The 12054-nt window shown below is 45.0% G+C and overlaps 1 protein-coding gene across 1 annotated transcript; it reads right to left on the bottom strand.

Moving 5' to 3' along the window:
- Nucleotides 1-2541: 2541 nt before the first annotated feature.
- diras1b (DIRAS family, GTP-binding RAS-like 1b) lies at nucleotides 2542-8270 on the bottom strand. Its single transcript, XM_042296886.1, has 5 exons — nucleotides 7793-8270; nucleotides 4400-4552; nucleotides 3861-4031; nucleotides 3683-3787; nucleotides 2542-3412 (listed from the first exon to the last, which is right to left on the bottom strand). The coding sequence occupies exons 2-5, from the start codon at nucleotides 4535-4537 to the stop codon at nucleotides 3230-3232; spliced, it is 597 nt and encodes a 198-aa protein (XP_042152820.1). The 5' UTR covers nucleotides 4538-4552; nucleotides 7793-8270; the 3' UTR covers nucleotides 2542-3229.
- Between the last annotated feature and the right edge of the window lie 3784 nt (nucleotides 8271-12054).

Raw genomic sequence — 12054 nt, 5'->3', positions numbered from 1 at the left:
TGATACTTAAGTATATTTAGAACAAAATACAGACTTTTACTCAAGTAGTATTTTACTGGGTGACTTTCACTTGAGTAACTTTCTAATGAGGTATCTGTACTTTTACTCAAGTATGAAAATTGGGTACTTTTTCCACCACTGTGTGTGCATGAGCCTGAGCAGTCTGACTCATGCAGAACGTGTGGGTCATCTCCACAGGGAACCTCTGACCGACACTTCATAAAACCGCATTAACACACACACACACACACACACACACACACACACACTGAATATTGGCCTTTGGCAGATGCAATGAGACCGATTGTGGGAGGATGGGGTAGAGGCGTCTGTGCCTATTCAATCTAACACTGTACACACACACACACACACCACACTCGACATACTAGTTTGATACTATTTGATGTAAAATGTTTCACATAATTCACTAAAATGTGGGTTATGTCAATCTGATCTGAATAATAGATGACTGTATACTATATTATAGTTCTAGTGTAATACTGCACTAGAACACTGTTTTCTAATCAGATCCAGGACCTTTTCCTGAGCATGTGATCTGAACAGGAACAACCCTGAGCCTTAGCTATAGCCTACAACTGGGGATCAGCGTTTTCCTGGTCAGGGCATGAGGTCAGGAAAACATTTGGGCCATAAGTATAACACAGCACATAGCAACACAACATACCTTCTCAATACCCTATACACTGTGATGGAGACCATTCCCTTTCTAATTCAGTCTATTCAATTTGCCCATTGTTTTTCCAATGACAGAGTTTTCCTTTTATGAACAGAATTTCAATTAATATTCCAAACTGAAAATTAAATCCCTGGTTGAAACTCTAATCAATTCCGTGCTGCTTTTTTAGAGAGATATGAAGTGGTGTTTTCTACTTCTTTTTGGGTCCAGTTTAGATCCGGGTTCCCTCACATAGTTTATGTCCTAAATGGTACCCTATATAGTGCATTACTTTAGATCAGAGCATATGGGCTCTGGTCCCCAAAAAAATAGTGCATTATATAGAGAATAGGGTGCCATTTGCGATGCAGCTTAACCTTTTTGTCTGCTTTGTTACAATACCGTGCTATAATAACCAACCCACAGCCTTATGGTGACCTTAACACACGTTTCAATACTGTACACATTACAAGTCACCTGGAATAATAACTACAGGAGAGCTGCTCCCTCCTTCCTCCACCTCTGTCCAAAATATATTGGTCATTTATTCTGCAAGATAGATAACGGAACATGGTAAAACAAAAACACAACGTCAATCAAATGATTGTGCTTTTAGCTCTCCTGTATAGTAAGTAGGATGACTGTGTCCATAAATGCTGATCTAAGATCAGTTTTGCATTTCCCCCCTAATGGTTAAAGTTATTATTTGGGGAGTAAGCTGATCCTAGATCTGCGGTTAGGGGCAAGATCCATCTGGAGTGTATATAATATATATATATATATATATATATATATATATATATATATATATATATATATTCTGTACTTTGACAAACAACCTTATTGGTTTATGTAATGCAAGAGAGGTGTTTGGGACAATAATATAATTACATCACTCCTTTTTCATTTACATACTATGTAGGAATACACTTGGTGAATGACCACTGGTCTCCAAAAAGCATGTGCGTGTGTGTGCATTTATATTTGTGTGTGTGTGTGAGACATAAAGTGCAATGTGATGGTATTTGCATGGCATTAAACTAATCGAGTGTCTTCCCTCCGTCGAGTAGTCGTCACTCCATCCTCTCTGTGCTTCTCTGTGTACGAAGAGGATTCAGCTGCTTGGCATGGGAAACACAAGGCCAACAGAAAGGCTCCTCACATGAAACAACAAGGGCCAAAGCCAACCGACACAAACATTCCCAACGACATCATCCGCATTATTCCCAGTCCAAATCCCACAACAAACTTTTCTAATACCTCTTCACATGTTCCAAGTCCTCTCCAAACGTTTCAAGTCCATCGTCTATCCAACCAAAGTCCAACTACCAAGTGTCCCAGGTAGACTTCTGAACATTTCAGTCCAACTACCAAGTGTCTCAGGTAGACTTCTGAACATTTCAGTCCAACTACCAAGTGTCCCAGGTAGACTTCTTAACATTTCAGTCCAACTACCAAGTGTCTCAGGTAGACTTCTGAACATTTCAGTCCAACTACCAAGTGTCCCAGGTAGACTTCTTAACATTTCAGTCCAACTACCAAGTGTCCCAGGTAGACTTCTTAACATTTCAGTCCAACTACCAAGTGTCCCAGGTAGACTTCTTAACGTTTCAGTCCAACTACCAAGTGTCCCAGGTAGACTTCTTAACATTTCAGTCCAACTACCAAGTGTCCCAGGTAGACTTCTTAACATTTCAGTCCAACTACCAAGTGTCCCAGGTAGACTTCTTAACATTTCAGTCCAACTACCAAGTGTCCCAGGTAGACTTCTTAACATTTCAGTCCAACTACCAAGTGTCCCAGGTAGACTTCTTAACATTTCAGTCCAACTACCAAGTGTCCCAGGTAGACTTATTAACATTTCAGTCTTTCTTTCCCAGGTTCCCTTTCCTCAGATTCCAAGTCAGACGTGAACCACTGCCCTTCCCTTGTTTGTCACTGAGCTAAAGTCTTAAGAGGGATTGTTGATGTCACAAGTTCAACGTTTCTCCAGTTCAAGTAATGATTTCGATCCATTTTGAAGCCACTTGAATGAGGAGTTAAGAGGATTCTCCATTTTGCATGATGACAGAGACGGTTAGGGGGTATACTGTCTGTGTCTTTTAGAGGTGCTAGGGAGGGAGGCCATGTATTCATAGGATATGTACATGTTGGAGTGTCCCTAGTGTAACATCTAGTGACCTCGCCAAGAGGTCGGGACCTCACGGCGTGATGGCTGAGGTGTTGGACTGATGCTGACAGATGCAGGGTTGCGGGTTCGAGTCGTGTTCAGACTAACCCCCCCCCCCCAAATCTTTTCACTACAATGGGACTGTATGGAGGGTTAGGACCCTGGTCAAGCAGACAGGAGACGAGAGAGGATACTGAGAGGGTGAGGTATAGAACCCACCAGTGGTCCTCTCTTCACTCTTCTCCATCTCGCTCTTCTCTTCCTCTCCCCCTCTTCTGTGCGTCTTTTATCCTCTCACTTTCTGTCTTCCTTGTGACCTCCTTCCTTCCTTCCTCCCTTCCTCCCTTCCTCCCTTCCTCCATCCCTCTCTCCTCTCCTCCTCTCTACATGACACTACATTTTCCCTTCAGTCTCTCAGCTCTGGACTGTTTTCCGGACCGTTTCCCGTCGATGTTGAGACTCATGTTTCTCTTCTTGTCCAGGTTGAGCAGCTCCTGGAACAGCTCGGTCACGTTGTGGTTGGTCTTAGCTGACGTCTCCATGAACGCACACTTCCACGTGGTCGCCTTGAAGACCGCACAGTAGGATTATTAATAGGATTCATTTTATTATTGTTATTAACAGGAGAAAGTAGAACGGGAATTCGCTTTACAGTAATCGGCCCGACAATACCAGACCTGGGTAAAATATACACAACTACTTTGAGGTGGGATTTTTAACTTGGGGTTTGCACTTTTGGCACTATTCCAAACTGAATCGATATTTTAAAGTATTTGACATTATGTAGTTCTACTGAACCCAGGTCAGATTTTGTTTTGTTTGTTTATGTTACAGACCTGTGCCTCTCCATCTTTAGTCTCCACCTCTCTCTGGGTCTCATCACTCTTGTTGCCCACCAACATGATGGGGATGGCCTCTATGTTCCCCTTTATGGCTATCACCTGGAGAACACAAGGAGAGATTACAACACACTGTCACCCACACAGTCACACACACACAGTCACACACACCTACCTGTTGGTAGATAGGCTTGAGTTCCTCCAGTGACTGTTTGCTGGTTACAGAGTAGACCAGTATGAAGGCATGTCCTTTAGATATGGACAGCCTCTGCATGGCAGGGAACTGGTGACTGCCTGTTGTATCAGTTATCTGGAGCGTACACACACTCTTATCACAGCTGATCACCTGTAGACACACACACACACAAACATACACAATTAGTATCATTAGGGTAATACATGATCATTCATTGAAAAAAAAAACATTGCTTATACTCAATGCTCTTTTGATCACTAAGTTGTATCATTTGACTTGGTGCATCAGATCAGTGGATAAACAGCCCTCTGGACACACTATATATGGTCATTACGTCTATATAAAGCAGTTGGCCTACTGCCCATCCCGATTACCTGTCAATGCATCGTTTTGTCTGAAACGGCACCCTATTCTCTGAGGTGCACTATCTTCAGGCCATGGTCAAAGTAGTGGACTAAACAGAGATTAGGGTGCCATCCCAGACGCTGCCTCAGTCTTCCTTCCTCTCCCTGTCTCACCTGTCGATAGGTGTCCTCCACAGTGGGGATATAGGTGTCCCTGAAGGTGCCTTTAACGAAGCGTAGGACCAGGGAGCTCTTCCCCACTCCCCCCGCTCCAAACACCACCACCCTGTAGTCATTACTCTGCTCAGGCATGCTGCCCCCTACTGCCTGGGCACAGGTATTAAAACGAGAGAGAGAGAGAGAAGAGAGAGAGAAGAGAGAGAGAGAGAGGTATGTACTGCATGTACTGACTCCAGGTGGAGACAGCCACATGTACTGACTCCAGGTGGAGACAGCCACATGTACTGACCCCAGGTGGAGACAGCCACATGTACTGACCCCAGGTGGAGACAGCCACATGTACTGACCCCAGGTGGAGACAGCCACATGTACTGACCCCAGGTGGAGACAGCCACATGTACTGACCCCAGGTGGAGACCGCCACATGTACTGACCCCAGGTGGAGACCGCCACATGTACTGACCCCAGGTGGAGACCGCCACATGTACTGACCCCAGGTGGAGACAGCCACATGTACTGACCCCAGGTGGAGACCGCCACATGTACTGACCCCAGGTGGAGACCGCCACATGTACTGACCCCAGGTGGAGACCGCCACATGTACTGACCCCAGGTGGAGACAGACACATGTACTGACCCCAGGTGGAGACAGACACATGTACTGACTCCAGGTGGAGACAGACACATGTACTGACCCCAGGTGGAGACAGACACATGTACTGACAGGGGGGTATCCATGATGAAACAAAAGCTTTTAACTACCGTTAACTCACCACAACTCATCTTTCTGTATCTGAACCTATTCCTCAAATACTATTCTGCATTCTTGGCAGTATGTGTGTGTGCATTATTGAACAGCCCTGGGGCTAAACACTGGTTATAAGGACCTCTAACACCAAATGATAACACTGGAATTACAATCCCACTTCAAACTAGAACACCACCACTGCAGACATACTAATATTCATGGACCATTGTGGGAATTTCAGTCTAAAGGTCCACACACACACACACACACACACACACACACACACACACACACACACACACACACACACACACACACACAGACAGAGATTGATGACACTCTTACCAAATGGGACTGTCTCACTCTGACCATCTTTCTTTGCTCCCCTTCTCTGATGAATAGAGATGGAAGGATCGAGTGATTTAATGAATGAATGAATGGTGTAAATACATCTGGACCAGCCCAGCAAACTCTACATTAGGAGATCACTTTGGCACAGACCAATACTCCTCTACTCAGCATTTGTCCTTCTCTCTCTTCTCCTCATCTCTCCTCTCATCTTCTCTTGTGTGTGTTTGTGTGCCTGACAGTCTCAGTGGTTAGCTGCCCGAGAGTGACTGTCTGTCGCACACACACCTGTCAGCTTTTTGTGTATGTGCAAATGTGTGTGTCACCCCTATGAATGAATGCAGTTCCACACACACCCTTGGCTGACTTCTGCTGGCAGATCTTATCACAGCTGGCGGAGGTGTGTGTGTGTGTCTGCAGCCAGGGAAAATACATACTGATACTCTGTGTACAAATGAGTCCAGGAGTCTTCCATTCTATACCTCTCACACACACACACACACACACACACACATACACACACACACACACGTATAGAATGTTCACATCTACTCACACACCGTTTCAATGCTTCATCTGTTCTCTCTGTGGGTGTGCATGCATGCGCGTGTCCGTGCATGGGTGTGATGGAGAGTGATGCAAACAGAGGTAATAAGCATTCAAATCTCGGTGTCCCGCTTATACATTTCACATTAGAAAGCTTTGTTTGTAGAACATTTAAAACCACTTCATAACCTGTCTTCATCCCAGTTCTAGACAACAATCCCTTCATTCCGTCACTCCAACAGATTTCTCCGACATTAAGATGGGCTTAGTGTGTGTGTGTGTTTGTATGTATATAAGTGTGTTTATGCATGTGTGTGTTACAGATTGCACCACAGGGGTCTAGGCTTAGCAGCTAATCATTGAGCCTAACCTCTCTGTTCTTCTGGACTGTCTGCATTGACCCAATTCCCAGGTCTTAACTTAGCAGCACGCCTCCTTCACATACAAACACACAGAGTGTAGGATAGTAAACTATGATGATCCTGACATCCACAATCCATGCTCCTGCTGGTCAGTATCTGGGGACATGCAGGAGAGGAGCGGACAGACAGACAGCGAGCAGGAGAGGTACAGACAGACAGCGAGCAGGAGAGGTACAGACAGACAGCGAGCAGGAGAGGTACAGAGACAACACTTCAACCAGTGTGAGCCGAGGTGCAGCCAAAAATCACATAAACATCAAAGGAAATAGGTGCCACTCATAAAAACTCTGGGTCTTTCAGGACACTCACTCGCCATTCTTAGAAAGGACATCAGTAATTCAGGCCCTTGCTGGTCACCATATCCCCATGCTAGAAAGGACAGTAGTATGGACAATTACTAACCCTAACTCTGATGTGTCCACTCATCATAGCTCAGTCCCCAAACTGTGATGATGCAACCATAAAGTGGGCATGAAAGATGACACACACATTTCCTCCAACACCCAAGCAGCCATGGTCCAATCTCTTTACTACCATCTGCTACACTACAAAGCTTAATCACTGGAATTACTGTCATCCCTCTACCTCTCATCCTCCTACTATGAACCCACACAAACACAAGGACCGGGAACACACACACACACACACACACACACAGCAATGATAGTCATGGAAGAAAGTCTGCCATAAACAGCACATATAACGTTAATCGGGCAAGCATACAATGTCTAGATGTACCGCCTGAAAATATGGATTAAAAATGGTTTAGCATAGGCCTACTGTTAGTCAGAGACTATGCGTCACGTTGCCATCATGTTGGTGGAATGTAGCCTACTGTGTGTGTGTGTGTGTGTGTGTGTGAGTTAATGCATGTCCATGGCGGGCTTCTAGCAGGGTATGCTATAGGCAAAGTAAGAGTTAAAAACGACCTCGTTTGTTGTCAGCCGGTTGTCACAGGCTAACCTACTCTACCCCTTTCATTCATAAAATACTTCGCCATCTCGCTTTGGTGGCGGTGGCATAATTTCAAAGGCGCATCACATCCTCCAAATCTTCAAAACGAGACATGTTAGATCCCTGCATAGAATATCATCCTCTCTCCCATTCCTTGACGATTAAGCACACGGTTTATGGCGCAGTAACATTTTAACATATGGTAGAAATAACATGAACGGTTTGCAATTTTTTTTAAACTGCTGCCCCATATTTACCAAGGCAACTGTCCAAGAGAGGCAACGCCACACAATAATCAACATTCTCTGACCGACATAGCCTAACGGATTTTTCTAAAGATAGATCTGGTTGTGGTTAAGTGCTACATACCTAAATTTGATGTGTAGTCCCGTTTTAGTGGCTGTCTTCGGACAACACGTTTGTAAAGCAAAGCGCTGAGTTTTAAAGCATTGTATACTATTCATGTAGAGCTCTCATGTCGTCCGTGAATTCACAGCCCGTGCTCTCTCTCTAGCTCTCTCCTTGTTGAAGCTATATTTATCGCTTTCTCTACTTGATATTCCCATGCACTACAGTTCTAGTGCCACAATGTCTCTCCTCCCTCTATCGGTATGTCTCCATCTATACCGGTCTCCATCGATCCCCTTATGGCTTACGGATCAACGCGTCATCACACAACACACACAGAAACGCACAAATAGGGCTAACGTTTTAGCGACTGTAAACGCAGGACCGGGCACGGTTTCGTGAATTACCGAGTTTTTATTTCAGCATATCAAGTGAAGCCATACTTTAGCTAGACTGTCGAATTAACAGCAAAATATGTTTTGGGAGTAAACTGTAGAAAATGACCCTTCTAGCTGCATCCCACTGTCCCTCCATAGCCGCAGGAAGTAGGGGTGCTGAAGGTGCTCCCCACTTATTTATAGCCTATATTTGGCAGATAAACAAAAAGGGTTGCTTAGCCTACTGCATGACCAGTCCCAACCAAAAAGTCCCATTGCTTTATTTGCTAAAGGCACAGATTCATATTAAAGTCAGCTGTCAGATTTGGGTACCGTTATTCAGGTGCCACCATCTTGGCATAAAAACAAATCCAAGAATCCCATTCTGAGTGGACATTGGCATGGAGTGTCTGGTGTTTGCAGCACCAGTTCACTAGGACTGGAACCCTGTACATTTGTACATTTCTTGTCTGTATCCTTTCTGCAGCTCTCACCATCCCCCACTTAGGCAGCCACCAGCCTGTGAGCCAAACATCCAACCACCAGTCAAATCAAATCAAATCAAATCAAATTTATTTATATAGCCCTTCGTACATCAGCTGATATCTCAAAGTGCTGTACAGAAACCCAGCCTAAAACCCCAAACAGCAAGCAATGCAGGTGTAGAAGCACGGTGGCTAGGAAAAACTCCCTAGAAAGGCCAAAACCTAGGAAGAAACCTAGAGAGGAACCAGGCTATGTGGGGTGGCCAGTCCTCTTCTGGCTGTGCCGGGTGGAGATTATAACAGAACATGGCCAAGATGTTCAAATGTTCATAAATGACCAGCATGGTCGAATAATAATAAGGCAGAACAGTTGAAACTGGAGCAGCAGCACAGTCAGGTGGAAGTTGAAACTGGAGCAGCAGCATGGCCAGGTGGACTGGGGACAGCAAGGAGTCATCATGTCAGGTAGTCCTGGGGCATGGTCCTAGGGCTCAGGTCAGTTGAAACTGGAACAGCAGCATGGCCAGGTGGACTGGGGACAGCAAGGAGTCATCATGTCAGGTAGTCCTGGAGCTCAGGTCCTAGGGCTCAGGTCCTCCGAGAGAGAGAAAGAAAGAGAGAAGGAGAGAATTAGAGAACGCGCACTTAGATTCACACAGGACACCGAATAGGACAGGAGAAGTACTCCAGATATAACAAACTGACCCCAGCCCCCGACACATAAACTACTGCAGCATAAATACTGGAGGCTGAGACAGGAGGGGTCAGGAGACACTGTGGCCCCATCCGAGGTCACCCCCGGACAGGGCCAAACAGGAAGGATATAACCCCACCCACTTTGCCAAAGCACAGCCCCCACACCACTAGAGGGATATCTTCAACCACCAACTTACCATCCTGAGACAAGGCTGAGTATAGCCCACAAAGATCTCCGCCACGGCACAACCCAAGGGGGGCGCCAACCCAGACAGGATGACCACAACAGTGAATCAACCCACTCAGGTGACGCACCCCCTCCAGGGACGGCATGAGAGAGCCCCAGTAAGCCAGTGACCCAGCCCCTGTAATAGGGTTAGAGGCAGAGAATCCCAGTGGAAAGAGGGGAACCGGCCAGGCAGAGACAGCAAGGGCGGTTCGTTGCTCCAGAGCCTTTCCGTTCACCTTCCCACTCCTGGGCCAGACTACACTCAATCATATGACCCACTGAAGAGATGAGTCTTCAGTAAAGACTTAAAGGTTGAGACCAAGTTTGCGTCTCTGACATGGGTAGGCAGACCGTTCCATAATAATGGAGCTCTATAGGAGAAAGCCCTGCCTCCAGCTGTTTGCTTAGAAATTCTAGGGACAATTAGGAGGCCTGCGTCTTGTGACCGTAGCGTACGTGTAGGTATGTACGGCAGGACCAAATCAGAGAGATAGGTAGGAGCAAGCCCATGTAATGCTTTGTAGGTTAGCAGTAAAACCTTGAAATCAGCCCTTGCTTTGACAGGAAGCCAGTGTAGAGAGGCTAGCACTGGAGTAATATGATCAAATTTTTTGGTTCTAGTCAGGATTCTAGCAGCCGTATTTAGCACTAACTGAAGTTTATTTAGTGCTTTATCCGGGTAGCCGGAAAATAGAGCATTGCAGTAGTCTAACCTAGAAGTGACAAAAGCATGGATTAATTTTTCTGCATCATTTTTGGACAGAAAGTTTCTGATTTTTGCAATGTTACGTAGATGGAAAAAGATGTCCTTGAAATGGTCTTGATATGTTCTTCAAAGGAGAGATCAGGGTCCAGAGTAACGCCGAGGTCCTTCACAGTTTTATTTGAGACGACTGTACAACCATTAAGATTAATTGTCAGATTCAACAGAATATCTCTTTGTTTCTTGGGACCTAGAACAAGCATCTCTGTTTTGTCCGAGTTTAATAGTAGAAAGTTTGCAGCCATCCACTTCCTTATGTCTGAAACACATGCTTCTAGCGAGGGCAATTTTGGGGCTTCACCATGTTTCATTGAAATGTACAGCTGTGTGTCATCCGCATAGCAGTGAAAGTTTACATTATGTTTTCGAATAACATCCCGAAGAGGTAAAATATATAGTGAGAACAATAGTGGTCCTAAAACGGAACCTTGAGGAACACCGAAATTTACAGTTGATTTGTCAGAGGACAAACCATTCACAGAGACAAACTGATATCTTTCCGACAGATAAGATCTAAACCAGGCCAGAACTTGTCCGTGTAGACCAATTTGGGTTTCCAATCTCTCCAAAAGAATGTGGTGATCGATGGTATCAAAGCGGCACTAAGGTCTAGGAGCACGAGGACAGATGCAGAGCCTCGGTCCGATGCCATTAAAATGTCATTTACCACCTTCACAAGTGCCGTCTCAGTGCTATGATGGGGTCTAAAACCAGACTGAAGCATTTCGTATACATTGTTTGTCTTCAGGAAGGCAGTGAGTTGCTGAGCAACAGCCTTCTCTAAAATTTTTGAGAGGAATGGAAGATTCGATATTGGCCGATAGTTTTTATATTTTCTGGGTCAAGGTTTGGCTTTTTCAAGAGAGGCTTTATTACTGCCACTTTTAGTGAGTTTGGTACACATCCAGTGGATAGAGAGCCGTTTATTATGTTCAACATAGGAGGGCCAAGCACAGGAAGCAGCTCTTTCAGTAGTTTAGTTGGAATAGGGTCCAGTATGCAGCTTGAAGGTTTAGAGGCCATGATTATTTTCATCATTGTGTCAAGAGATATAGTACTAAAACACTTGAGCGTCTCTCTTGATCCTAGGTCCTGGCAGAGTTGTGCAGACTCAGGACAACTGAGGTTTGGAGGAATACGCAGGTTTAAAGAAGAGTCCGTAATTTGCTTTCTAATAATCATAATCTTTTCCTCAAAGAAGTTCATGAATTTATCACTGCTAAAGTGAAAGTCATCCTCTCTTGGGGAATGCTGCTTTTTAGTTAGCTTTGCGACAGTATCAAAAAGGAATTTCGGATTGTTCTTATTTTCCTCAATTAAGTTAGAAAAATAGGATGATCGAGCAGCAGTAAGGGCTCTTCGGTACTGCACGGTACTGTCTTTCCAAGCTAGTCGGAAGACTTCCAGTTTGGTGTGTCCACACACTGACCCGCCCACCAGACCCCTCCGATCTATCCACTCCAATGTCCCACCCTGCGGTCACTCCGCCTGGCTGTCACTCCTGCCCTACCGAACCCCCTAATGTTTTACTGCTGTCTTAACCCCATGTATTTCCCTGTAGCCCACTCTGTCTTGCCCCTTCATGTTTTTGTGTCAATGTACACTTTGTATGTCTGCAGCTTCTGTTTTTGATTCATTTGCAGTTTGTTTAATTTGTATATAATAATTTGTTTGTAAAGCGTATTAAGACATGTTTAAATAGTGATTTGATCTGTATCTCCCCAGGACCAGTG

Source organism: Oncorhynchus tshawytscha, linkage group LG14, assembly GCF_018296145.1.
Source record: "Oncorhynchus tshawytscha isolate Ot180627B linkage group LG14, Otsh_v2.0, whole genome shotgun sequence".
Classification (NCBI taxonomy): domain Eukaryota; kingdom Metazoa; phylum Chordata; class Actinopteri; order Salmoniformes; family Salmonidae; genus Oncorhynchus; species Oncorhynchus tshawytscha.
This window is presented reverse-complemented; position numbering and strand designations above follow the sequence as displayed.